This window comes from Pristiophorus japonicus, chromosome 32, assembly GCF_044704955.1.
Source record: "Pristiophorus japonicus isolate sPriJap1 chromosome 32, sPriJap1.hap1, whole genome shotgun sequence".
NCBI lineage: Eukaryota > Metazoa > Chordata > Chondrichthyes > Pristiophoridae > Pristiophorus > Pristiophorus japonicus.
This window is the reverse complement of record NC_092008.1, coordinates 5,875,492-5,889,648: the sequence shown is the minus strand read 5'-3', so window position 1 is coordinate 5,889,648 and position 14,157 is coordinate 5,875,492. Positions and strand designations below refer to the sequence as shown.

The 14,157-nt window shown below is 45.0% G+C and overlaps 1 protein-coding gene across 1 annotated transcript; it reads right to left on the bottom strand.

Moving 5' to 3' along the window:
* Positions 1–1,689: 1,689 nt before the first annotated feature.
* LOC139240528 (probable G-protein coupled receptor 139) lies at positions 1,690–2,577 on the bottom strand. Its single transcript, XM_070869072.1, has one exon. It carries the CDS (start codon positions 2,575–2,577, stop codon positions 1,690–1,692), a length of 888 nt encoding a protein of 295 aa, XP_070725173.1.
* Positions 2,578–14,157: the final 11,580 nt, after the last annotated feature.

Genomic DNA, 14,157 nt, shown 5'->3' with positions numbered 1-14,157 from the left:
TTGTAACACAGGAACCTTGTTTTTTCCATTACCCAGGATCCAGACTAACTCACTCATGGGTCTGTATTTCCCGTGAGATTACTAGCCCTCATGCTACATCCAATGTGCATCTATATATTCGCCCAGATACTCCATATTCCATTATCTGCTCTGTATGGGAGTGTCTGACAAGAGATGGTAGGCAACAAATCAGACAATGAAAGAATAAATTATTCCCAGTATTGACACGGTCGCCAATTATGTTCGGTCTCTGGGATAGTCAATCATACTTACACTTAACTCAAGTTTCACGATTGAGGTATCCGATTAATATACTTTATTTGTCAAATAATTGATACAACTCTTTAATTGCAGTGTCCTTGCGAGTGATACCGAAAATTCTTCACCTGCAATGGATTCAGCTGGTGTTGTAAACATGTGGCCTAAATTGCTCATGCTCGTAAAATTTGTCAAAGGCAAATCGTGCTTGACTAACTTGATTAATTTATTTGACGAAATTTCAAAAGACACTTGCTGAAGTGCCGCATAGTAGATTTGCTGGCAAAATTGAAGCCCATGGTATTAAAGGGACAGTGGTTGCCGAGATACGAAATCAGCTGAGAAGCAGAGAGTATTAGCGAACTTTTGTTATTCAGACAGCGGATAAGTACCAGATGGTGTCAGCCAGGTAGCGCTGTTAGGATCACTGCTCCTTTAAGATATATATTAATGTCCTGGAACTGAGTACACAGAACATAATATCCAAGTTTGCAAATGTCACAAAGTTGCGAATGTAGTAAAATGGGAGGAACGTACCAGAATCCAGGTGGACATAGTCAGGCTAGTGACTTCAACAGAAACATGGCAGTGGAGATTTGAAGCAGAGAATTGTGCAGTGAAGCATATTGTAGGTACAAATGAGGAGAAGCAATATGAACTAAACGGTACAATTAAAAAGAGGCTGTCAGAATTCGCGGAATTGTTACTTAACAGTACCGAGAAGGTTTAAATAGATTTAATCATGCATGGTTTCGGCACAGTAGATCGAGGAATATTGTTTCCATTGGCTGGAGGCTTACTAACCAGTGGACACAGATTTAAATTCCTGACAAGAAATCTAATGGGGAAATAAAGAGTTGTTTGGACACCTCTAATTATTGTCGTGAATGACGAGACTGAAACGGTGGATAATCCGGCTTCAGTACTAACAGTCACGAAGGAATTGGATAAATATTTGAAAGGTAAAATTATCAAAACTATGGGGCAAGACCAGCTGAGTGGGACTAATTGGATATCTTTTTCAAAGAGCTGGCAAATGCACGATGGCCCGAATTATCTGCTTATGTGCTATGTAATCCTACGAACTATTTCAGCGCATGTCGGAACCTTATCGTCTTGAATATTCATGCTATCTAGATCAAAATCCGTGAAAGGTTCGGGTGTGTTGTGTATTTTATCAGGTTAATTATGTCCTCGTAACGTGATACTATTCTGTCAACCCATGCTAACTACGTCTGTGTAATATGTGATTGTGTAAAACCTCGACGTCCCCACATCAGGTAACGTTTCCTTTCTGCCGCAATGTCATCTATATTGAGTTTATTTTGTTTTCTACATGAGAAACCGTGGATATTCACCATGGCCTTCTCCTGCTTCGCTCCTTTCCGTACATCATGTTGATTTCTGATGCTGCATCTTCTACATTCAGTCTCACCATTTAATTATTTTAACAATTCGGAGATACGGACATTTCACCACATTCTTCAACTGCTCTCTGAACTTATTCTGGGTCACGGCATAAATACAAGTGCTTGTGCAGCAACTCAGGAGCTGGAGCATAAATCCTATTTCTTTCATGTAAGCAGGTAGATGTATAGTAGCATAAAGTAAATATAACAACCGGTTCCAAATAGAAAACAACATAAACACAGCCCATAACAGAACGAAATTCCCTGAAATAATAAGCAGTAAAATAATGGATTTCCTTCGTCGCTCCATCGCTATGTCACTGGCAATCCCCTCGCTGCTGTGATTCTGTAGTCTCCTGCGGACTCTGCTGGCCACTAAAATATGTCTGATGGTTAAAGCATTGAGGAGCAGAATCAGAACAAATGGGATGCAAGGGGTGAGAATAGAATGAAGAAGCTCGAGTGTTCCCCACAAACGTGAAATCATAACAAGAACACTCACGTAACAGAACCAGGGGGTATTGGCAAACCTGTACCAAGGTAAATACATAAAGTACCAGAAAATGTTCGTTAAACAGCTCAGCACAGTCGCTGCTCCAAGAACGACAGCCGCGGTTTTCTCAGTGCAATATTTAGTTTTCAGCTTCTGGCAACAAATTGCCACGAATCGCTCAAAGGTGAAAGTGACGGTGAACCAGACAGAACAGTCTGTGGCTACATAAAGCAGGACGGCGTGGATATTACACATGCGGATTTCTCGCACAAAATACAGACGATGAACAATTGGAATCTGCCTCAATATCAGGTCAGTGATAACAACCATTAGATCCGCCGCTGCCATGGCCACCAAGTAGCGAGTGACGCATTTGGAGAGACCACACTTTCCCCGAGACAGGATCACAATCGTCATTGAGTTAGCTGTGAGGAAGGGACATCAAAAGGAAATTAACATAACAGGACGAAAGTGAATTCAGCGGGTTGAAGGTTGTTGGGGTAAAATTTCTACATTTATTACTGCGTCCAGTGATGGAATTTAATAATGTTCCAGAGAAAGGGCTTTTTGCTTGAGACTGGATGTACAATGCAAACTGTGCAACTCACCAATCAGCAAAGAATAGTAACTGGAACCGGGGCATGGGATTTAATATTGCAAGAGTAATGTGCCATCTAATCAGAGGATCAATATTGAAGTGGCATTCGCCCTCATCTCCAGGTTTGTTAAATCATTGCCTACTGCTGCAGGAACCCTGGAACCATCGACCTTCTGGGATTCTGTTCCCAGTCTGCACCCAATCAGGAGTTAGTTTGGGTAATTGGACTGTGGCTGAAATGTCTTGGTAAGTCATTATGGGCCGTAATTCAGCGGCAGAAATTGCAGGAGTGCGTCCGGTGAGAGTGAGTAAGTGACCGGGGGAGAATGAATCAGTAACCAGTGAGAGTGAGTCACTGACCGGCGAGAGTGAGTCAGTGACCGGGGACAGTGAGTCAGTGACAAGGGGACAGTGAATCAGCAACAAAGGAGAGTGAGTCAGTAACCAAAGGAGAGTGAGTGAGTGACCAGTGAGAGTGAGTCAGTGACCGGGGAGAGGGAGTCAGTAACCAGGGGGGGGGTGAGTCAGTGACTCGGGGAGAGTGAGTTACTGACCGGGGGTGAGTGAATCAGTAACCAGGGAGAGTGAGTCCGTGACCGGGGAGAGTGAGTCAGTGACCAGGGGAGAGTGAGTCAGTGACCGGCGGAGAGTGAGTCATTGACCCTTGAGATAGACCCTGGAAGAGCATGAACAAAATATACGGGAGCAAAGCGACTTTGGGTATTGTGTTTAAACTCGTCTGTGATTCCCTCTGAGCCGAATGCTTAGGGCAATCCCACGCCGTATCAGGGCACAAAAAGGATCATTTGATTGAGGTGAGGAAGAGAAAAATATATCTGGTGTGAAAGCATGTCATAAAACAGAGCAATACTTCCACATGCACTTAAATCTGACATATTACATCCCGTGAAAATAACACATTATTAAATAACATTTTAGATGACTTTCAACTCACCGATCCTCCAAAAGGTTTCAAATAATCTCGACTATAAATGTTCTAATGCTGTGACCAGTCCTGTTTTGAGGATGGCCCGCACCTGACGTTTCCTTCTCACTGCTGATGCTCAGTCGATTTATATCTATCTGTGCTGGTGTAAAATGGGCAAAGTGGAACCAATCCAGCCTTCTACATCCCGCATTAATGTGAAGGCAATGGGCGGTGGTGTATAACCGGGGGCTAATTCTAATCGCTCCATTTAAAAAATCGCACAAAGATCAAACTGTCCACTGCTGTGTGATTAGACATTTTTGTGATTGTGTTTAATATAACAGAGATTAAATTTAGCACCTTGTGGTGTGTTAAAATCTCTGCATCCAATTAGATGATTTGTTTACCCGGAGTTCTACATCTGTGGTTGAGATTTAATTAAATATCCGAATCCAACTAGGTCAGCGCTAATCCAGAGTTCTTTATCTGTGGTTGAGATTTGATGGAACTCCAATTGACGCGGTGAATTTGCATCAATAAAGTGATTTCACCATTCATTGTACTCCCTGCCAATCAACAAGAATCAGTTGCACGGAAGCAGAGCAAGAGATGGGACAGAGTCAGAAGAGGTCTCATTGAGAGATTCTCCTGAACTGTGCTTGATGGACACGGGGTGGGGATTCCTTCTTCACAGATATGATCGGAAATCAATCCATTGATCTATAATGGGAGACACATTCAATCACGAATTAATTTGTAATCCCATCCTAACCTCCCAGAACACTGACTTATGCTGGGAAAGAGATTGTACAAAGGGGGTCATCAGACTGGATCTGGATCAAGATGGACATTATCGAACATTCACGGTGTGTTTCTGAGCTTTCTGCCACGACTGGTTTCCCCACTTGGTATAATTCACTGTTCCCAGTGCACGGTGATCGATTCTGGAAACCCATGAACACATCTGTCCGATTGAATAGAATGCACTCTACAAACACAGACGCTAAGAGAATCATCCAGTGAGATTGCTTATGCTAGAAATTAGCAAACGAGTCAGTTCTCTGTCAGACCCTATCACATGGACAAAAGATGAAAAGGTGATATTTTCTATTCACTGCACTCAGATCAGTCAACGGGTGAATGTGACACCGTCACATTCGGGAATCACAGAGCATTGTCAGCCCCACATCCAGAGAGAATATGTGGTGTCAATTAATTTCTGGATATTCTGACCTCAATGAGGTAATGCAGTCACACAGTTAAACATGATCTACAACATGAGAGCTGGACACAGTGACTTACCAGGGACTCCGACCACAGCCAGAAGCGGTTAGTATATCTTTTGTATCTCAAAAACGAACCCTAGTATTGTAAACTCACTGATTCTTAAATACATTCTTCTCCTCTCGTTAGAGCCGCTGATTGCTGTGAATGCCGGAGTTGATGCTCGCTGCGAGACTGTGGTACTGTGGTACAACACATTGAGATGTTCACCGTATTAATAGAAGAGATAACCTCTCCAGTAATACAATTATGGTCCATGGAGAGGTACATTAATTACAGTCACCGAACAAACACATTTAATTAATCTATGGGGTATATATCAATTACAGTCAATGAACAAACACATTCAGTTAACCCCTTTCAAACCAACACCCCTCGCACCACTAAATGCACTTATGGATGTACGGTAGAATGACCCATTGTTGTAAAAGTACTTTAGTAATGAGCAAGAACAAAAATGTTAAATCAACAGTCTGAGCACATTGATTGTCAACTTGATTTCTTCAAGCTTGCCAACTCAGTTGGCTCGCTTTTTGCGGTCACATACAAGGCCATCTCCGGCAGCTTCGTGAATCGATCACCTTCCACAGCCCCTATTGCATTCCAACACCACTTCTAGCTGCATCTACGCATGTGAAAAATCTCTCCACAATTCACTTACTACTTTTGGGCACTGCAGTCTGACTAACTTCTCCATTTTCCAAGGTAGTTCTGCAGCTGTCGATCAGCTCCACCACTCACTCACTGACAGTTTTGATGTCCTTGTCCCCGGTAAAACTCTGACCTCTCCTACACTGGTTATTTTCTCAGGAATAAGACCCATTGTAGCTCCCATAGGTCCAAGGCCATTATTTAATCGTATCTGGCCCACATCTAGTTTACTCATTTAATGTGGAAGCTGGCTCTTCAAATACAGGCCTATCAGATCATGCATCTTTCACCCTAAGCAGATCCAATATCCAATATTATCAAGGAAAGCAAACATAGACCCCGGCTTCCATTCAAAACTAACAACCATATTGTTTAACACCTCTGCCCTGCCCCGCTACACACACCTCCAAAATCAACTCCGAGGAACTGATGTAATTATTTGTCAAAAATATTGAAATTATCTATTCACCTGTTTTTGGCTCATCTCCTTCTCCATCCCCATCAAGGAAAACATCTCCTGCTCTAGCCTTGAATTATGATTCTTCGCTAGATTTTCAAATATTTCCCCTCATGTCCAATCCGAGCTCATCGTGTCAATGAGGCAAACCTTCTGCTATAGTGAATCCAATTGATACAAACTCTGACATCAGAACTTCACTTCCTGGTGCACATGTTAACTGCACATTTAAAAACAGAGCCACCATCACATCAAAGCCTTCCTGGCAAAGAAGGCTCACCATCACCTCAGGAACTGCCCGGTGAAAGAAAATGTCCTTCATCAACTCAAGTCTCTCCCGTTTAAGGAGACATCCCATCATCAACTCAAGGCTCATCCAGTTAAAGAGGATGCCGTTGATCACCACTCTGACTGCCCGTTTAAATAAGGTCCACCATCACCTCAGTTTTTGACCAGTTAACGAGAAGGCCCTTCATCACCAATAGGACTGCCCATTTAAATAAGGTCCACCATCACGTCAGGATTTGACCAGTAAAAGAGAAGGCCGACCTTTACTTCAAGAACCCCCCATTGTTGTCGTTGTCTGTCTGTTCAATTGTTCAACATTGACACCATATTCGTTCTAATTATATGGCTTTATTTAGCATAAGCAAGAATTAATACCTTACAATATTTAAGCAGCAATTTACAAAGTACGACTGAGAATAATATTATTCCTGCCCTTTCGGTAGAAGATGCGATCTATTCCTCATATTTCCTACTCACATACGCATGTCCACCTGTCTGTTAACCTCCGTAAATCTTCTGCATTGAGAGAGAAACGAAAACCCTGGGATATACCCCAAAAAACGGAAATGTTGACAAGTCCATGCAACAGCAGCGACTGGTCTTAGGCCTCTGTCATAGAAACATAGAATATAGAAAATAGGTGCAGGAGTAGGCCATTCGGCCCTTCTAGCCTGCACCGCCATTCAATGAGTTCATGGCTGAACAAACATGCTCAATACCCATCGCAACTGGTGAAACTTGCATCTACGAATGGGCATGCATACACAACACTTGCGATCTATTAGTTCTTTGATCTCCTGATCATTTTCATCAAACAATTCCTGATGTTTTCTGGTTGAGTGACCAAGTGTCTCTTCACAAGCACTGGTTGTAGAGGCCTGGAGGGCAGACCAAGCGCTATGGGGATTCAACGTCTCAGGTTGATCAAGGCATGCCAAATTGGCTGTGAGGCGCTGGCTGTATAGGGCTCTCTTAGCTGGGTCTCAAAGTGCCCTGGCATTAATTTTTTTGTGGAACTGCTTCTGCTGTTCCCTCTGCTTTGGGGCAATGTTAATGTTGATGATGGATCGGATTAGGCGGTGTTCCATCCAGCAGTCATCAGCTCCTGTCATAGCGTGGGTGATGTGTACATCCTTGCAATCCCTGGCTCGGACGTTGACATCGTCAAGCAGGTGCCAGTGTTTGGAGCGAGGGTGTTGCCACAATGTCTTGTATTTGTCCCTCTTGCGGAACAGGGTGTTGGTAATGAGGAGTTCATGTTCTAGACATTTTGTCAAGAGTAGGGTACCCCTGGAATTGGCTTTCCCTACCCTCTCTGTGCCAATCACATCTCCCCAGAGGGCTGTGTCCTTGCCAACCCTGGCATTAAAATCACCCAGGAGGATCAATTCGTCACCCGTGGGGACATTGGACAGGGATGTCTCGAGGTTAGAATGAAAACTCTATTTAGCCTCATCTGTTGCAACGAGTATTGGGGCATACGCACTGATGACTGTGGCACATTGGTTCCGAGATAGGGTGATACGGAGAGTCATGAGGCCTTGGTTGATCCCACAGGGGGACTCTTTGAGGCGGTCGACCAGATCCTTCTTGATGGCAAAGCTGACTCCATGAAGGAGGCGTTCTGCCTCTGGTTTCCCTTTCCAGAAGAAGGTGTAACCTCCACCATTTTCCTTCAACTGGCCTTCTCCTACCTGCTGTGTCTCGCTTCGGGTGGCGATGTCAATGTCAAAGCATCTGAGTTCCCGGGCAACTATGGTGGAGCAGCGTTCTGGCCTTTTGCTGTTGGGATTTTCCATGAGGGTCCTGGTGTTCCAGGTCCCGAACTTCATACTGACGGAGTGGAAAATGCCTCTGCGTGAGTTCTTTTAACGTGGAGTGGCCACTGCACACGGGAAACCTCAAGGGCTTAGCTGAACAAGGTCTTGGCCCAGTGGCAAGGGGGTCCAAGACTACTGGAGAACAGTCACAGCTCGGTAAGCCTAATTGCCGACGGCGAAGTTTTGTCCGCAAGCTCAGCGTCGGGTAGTGCCATTGATGGTAGATGGTCCGAGGCAAGGTTGGCGGGGGGCAGGCATTTGGAAAGTGACTTCCAAAGTTATTTTAAAGGATTAAAAGTTGATAAAGGTTCCCAATTCGATTCAAAAGTTTCTAAGAGTTGTGAAAACGTTTTAAGAATTTTCTAAGAGTTGTTAAAAATCTAAGATGTAAATCAATAATAGATTATAAAAGTTTAACCAATTTCAAAAATTTCTAAAATGTATTAAAAGTCAAAGATGTAAGTTAATAATAAATGTTTTAAAGTATTTCGGTTGAGAGTCTAAAATGTAAAGTTCTCCCAAATTGTTTAATTAGTTTCAAAGTTGTCTAAAAGTTTAAAAACATTTTAAAAATTAATTAAAAGTTGGTTGGGAGTATGAGACGACGTGAAGCCTCGGTCCCTTCAGCCGCTTCAGCACCGGCCTCGGAATCCCTTCGGCGGATTGAACGCCGGCCTTGGAGTCCCTTCAGCCGGCCCCACGTCCTCGAGTCCCTTTGGCAGGTCGTAGCGGAGACCACTCGGCCGGCCACATGACCATGCTCTCTCAGTGTCTCCGCTGGGCTGGGGCCCGTGCTCTCTCGGTGTCTCTGCCGGGAATTCTTGGAGGGTGGTCTTCACTTCCAGCTGGCTAGCGGTATTGTTGACAGAAGCGGCCGGCACAGAGTCATTTCAGCGGGGCCCACACTCAATCCACCACACGTGCACGCACCCATCAAACATTTCCAGGGCAGGTATAGCACAGGTAAGATACAGAATAAAGCTCCATCAACACTGTCCCATCAAATACTCTCAGGACAGTTACAGGGGGCTCAATACAGAGAAATGCTCCCGATACACTGTCCCATCAAACACTCCCAGGGAAGGTACAGTAAAGGGTTAGAGATAGAGTAAAGCTCACTCTACACTGTCCCATCAAACAAAACCAGGGCAGGAGCACCACCGGGTTAGATACAGAGTAAATCTCAATCGACATTGCCCCATCACACACTCCCAGGACAGGTGCAGGGGGTTAGACAGAGTAAAGCTGCCTCCGCACTGTCCCATAAAACACTCCCAGGGCAGGGACAGCACGTGGTTAGATATAGAGTAAAGTTCCCTCTGCACTGTCCCATCAAACACTCGCAGGGCAGGTATAGCAAGGGGTTAGATACAGAGTAAAGCTGCCGCACCACTGTCCCATCAAACACTCCCAGAGCAGGTGCAGCACGGGATAGATACAGAGTAAATCTCCCTACACACTGCCCAATCAGACACTCTCAGGGCAGGTGCAGGGCATTAGATGGAGAGTAAAGCTCACTCCATAATGTTGCATCAAACACTCTTGCGGCAGGTACAGCACGAGGTTAAATACAGAGTAATTCGCCCTCGACACTGCCCCACCATACTTTCCCAGGGCAGGTGCTGGGGTTAGATGCACAATAAAGCTACCTCTACACTGTCCCGTCACACACTCCCAGGGCAGGTTCAGGAGGTTAGATACAGAGTAAACGTCGCTCTATACTGCCCCATCACACACTCCCAGGGCAAGTATAGAGGTTTAGATATAGAGTAAATCTCCAGCTACACTGTCATATCAAACACTCCAGGGGCAGGTACAGCATGGGTTAGATACAGAGCCGGCGAGGTGGAAGCGCAGGGAATGGGGTAGGAACACGGGGCCTCACACATTTAGGTCAGTAAAAGTCCAAAGCAACAACCAGACCCTGAGACCCAGGAGCAGCGGGTAACTGTACCGCGCAGATAACAGAGCTGAAACAGATACAATCACAGTGTTTGAATATTTAAGCTCAGTTGCTTGACCAAGAACACAGCAGCCCCATGCACTAATGGATAATAATTTCATTGATGGTATTCTCAGCTTCGATTCCCTGCCACGGTTGTTCTACACACTGGGAATAAAATATCCAACAGTGAAATGAATCGTCGGTTGATTTATCGTGAAATTCAATGAATACCAAACGTCGCTAGTTATCATTTCCCGCAAGTGATGCTATCATTCCAAGGAATGCTCTTTGTTAAAATGAATAAGTTCCATCCTTTTTGTGCATTTGCTCCACCGTGCAAACTACCACCACACCTCCAACCTCCTTTTTCTCTCCAAAGCCCTTGAAAGTGTTGTCGGCTCCCAAATCCCGGCCCATCTTTCCTGGAACTCAAAGGTTAAATCCGTCCAATCAGGTTTGCGCACCTGCCATTGTCCCGAAACGATTCTTGCAACAGTGACACATAACGTCCTGTGTGACTGTGACAAAAGGTAAACTCTCCCGCGCCGTCCTTCCCAACTTAGCTGCGGGAGTTGCCGTGTTGAACACTCCATCCTTCGCCAACGCGTCTCCACCGCTATGCAGCTGGATGTGACTGCAATCCCCTCGTTCGATTTTCATTTAACGTCTAGTCGCCACAGAATCGCCTGCAATAGCTTTTCATCCCGCTGTGGCACTATTAACTCTGGTGTCCACCAAGGAGCAATCTTTGGCCCCCTCCTCTATTCATCAACCTGCTGCACCCTGGCGACATCATCTGGAAACACAGCGTCAGATTCCACATGTACACTGGTGACACCCAGATTTACATCACCACCAGCGCTCTCCACCCTCCACTGTCTCCAAATGATCAGATGTCCTACATCCGGTGCTGGATGAGCTAACAATTTTTCCAACTACATATTGTGAATATTGAAGCCATTGTTTTCAGTCCATGCAACAAGCTCTGTTTCCTAGCCATCCAGACCAGTTCTCTACCTGCCAACATTTTGAGGCTGAAATAGACGGTTAGCAACTTTGGTGTCACATTTGACCCCAATATGAGCCTCCAACTACACATCCACTCTTTCACCAAGATCACCTATTTCCACTTACATCTGACTGCACCGCTGCCTCGGCTCAGCTGCTGCTGACACCCTCAACCGTGCCTTTTTTACCTCTAGACTTGACTATTCCAATGCGATGCCTACCGGCTGCCCACGTTCTATCCTCCTTAAATTTGAGGTCATCCAAAACTCTGCCACCCATTTCCTAACTAGTACCCAGTCGCGATTACCCTTCACCCCTGTGCTTGCTGACCAACATTGACTCGTGGTTAAGCAATGTCTCTATATTAAAATTCAAATAAATGGTTCCAAATCCCCCCCGTGGCCTCGCCCCTCCCTATCTCTGTAATCTCCTCCAGCCCCACAACCCCACAAGATATCTGCGCTTCTCTAATTTTGTCTCTTGAGTATCCCGGAGCTTAATCGCTCCACCATTGGTTTATTATTTGTTGCTGAAATTCGCAGACAACAGAAACAACATAAATTCAACACACGCCCGCTGAGAATAGGGTCCGGGAGCTGCTCCTTACCCGACAAGCACTTTAACCAATTAAGCCATTGAACCAATTTAAAATCAAATCTCACAGCCTCTCACAAATATCTAGCAGCTACCCGCCACTCTCTGTTGCAGACTGCGACCGTCAGCTACACTTGTCTATTTGCCTCTGAATCCTAATGCTGCATTTATCGTCCAAACTGGGGCTATGTTCATTTTAATTAGTTTCCTTGTCCGATTCGTGCTGACATGGACGTTGAAGGACCAACTTGCTCAATGAAGCAAGAAAATATCTATTATAAAAATGGACACTGATAACAAAAGCGAACCAGTTAACCCTCCCTCAGTAAGTGGTCGTGGCTCAAAAGATGTGGAGACTGGGTTAGGTGTAAATCGTGTTGTTATCACATGATAGCAGTTTCGAGATCTACCCCAGGGCATTTTACACACAGGATGAGGATGTCTCCTGCGCGGGAGGGATCTCTTGTACACCCGACAGTTTCAGAAATTCTCTGACCTGATGTAATGCTAATACAACAACTGGTTTCTCCAACAGAAGCAGACAGTTCATTTACAACATTGTTGATCTGTTCAAACGGGCTGAATTTTCAGTATAAATTTGCCAGGACGCCAAAGGTTGGAAGGAGCAGGTGCTGCAATACTGCGCAGAGGCCAGAGGATGGTGCAGCAGTATCAGGTGTTGCAGTACTGTATTGCACCCAGAGGAGGGAGCAGCTGTATCAAGTGGTGCAATACTGGACAGTGGCCAAAGGACGGAGCATCTGTAGCAGATGGTGTAGTACTGTACAGAATCATAGAATCAGAGAAGTTTACATCAAGAAGGAGGCTATTTCAGCACATAGTTTCCATAGCGGCTGACCAAGAGCTATCTCGCCTAATACCACCATCTAACTCTGGTCCCTCGCCCTGTACGTTACGGCACTTCAAATGCACATCCAAGTGTTTTTAAAATGTGGTGATGATTTCTGCCTCTAGCATTCTTTCAGGCAGTGCTTTCCAGGCGCTACCACCCTATGGCTGAAGTAATTTCCCCTCATATCTCCTCTAAATCTCCACCCAGTTACTTTAAATCTATGCTCCCTACTGGATCACCGTTCTGTCAAGGGAAATAGGTCATTCCAATCCTCTCTATACAGGCCCTTCATAATTTTATATACCTCAATCAGGTCTCCCCTGAGTCTACTCTGTTACAAAGGATACAGACCCAGCATCTCCAACCTTCGCTCATGGCCAAAATTCTCCAGTACAGGAAATATTCTTCTCAATCTCCTCTGCACCCTTTCCAGTGCAATCACATCATTCCTGTACTGTGGTGACCAGAACTGCAGACAGTATTGCAGCTGCGGCCTAAACAGTGTTTTATATATTCGAGCATAACGTCCTTGCTCTTGTGTTCTATGCCTCGACTAACAAAGGCAAATATTCCATTGACCTTCTGAAGTACCTTGTCTTCCTGGCCTGTTATCTTCAGGGAGCCAGAGGAGGGAGCAGCTGCACAAGGTGTTGCAATACTGCACAGCGGCCAGTGGAGGGAGCACCAGTACCCAACACTCGCCGATCCTGCAGAACATTCGTGGTGGGAGGAGCGATTTTAACCCTACCCGCAGGGTGTCCAAATCGATATCTTGGACAGTTTATAATGTAGGCATCGTAACATGGCATTACAGAGATATACAAGAAAGTATATTTTGTGCAATATTAGTTGAACTTACATTGTGGGAGAAAGACCAAGGTGGAGCATGCTCAAAATTCACAGTGAACTCGTGAGGACTGACATCAGGAGAATGATCAGCACTTAGAGTTGATTGTAGGCAGAGTGGTGATGGTGAAATCCTGGACATGATTTAGGAAATAACTGGATTGAGCAATGAGGTTAAAGCTGCCGTTGTTCAGGAGAGCTCAATTACATTGGGAAGAATGGGCTTCCTCACGAGTGAGGATCATGGGATCAGGACGCGAAGGTGTGAGAAAGGTGTCTGCCCTCCCCAATTGCATCATATGTATATGAATGACTGTCTGCAAACTGAATAAGACTGTGACGCCAATCACCCTGATCAATATTTACCCCTCAATCAACATAACAAAGGACAGATTACGTGGTCATTGAATAATGCTGTGTGTGGGAGCTTGTTGTGCGTAAATTGGCTGCCGCGTTTCCTACAATACAACAGTGACTACACTTCTAAAATGCAGCATTGGCTGTAATGCGCTTTCGGACATCGGGGGGTCGTGAACTGCGCAAAAACGTGCAAGTGCTGCATCTGCCTCAGTAAGATGAAAGTGTACTGCGTTAATGATCGAATTCATATTCCAACCAAACTCGCTGACACAAATTGTATGCTATTGAGGAGCCATTACTGGGGATTATTTGCACTGACCGTCTTCCCACAGCGCTTCAGATTCACGCAGTTTTACTTGGGAACT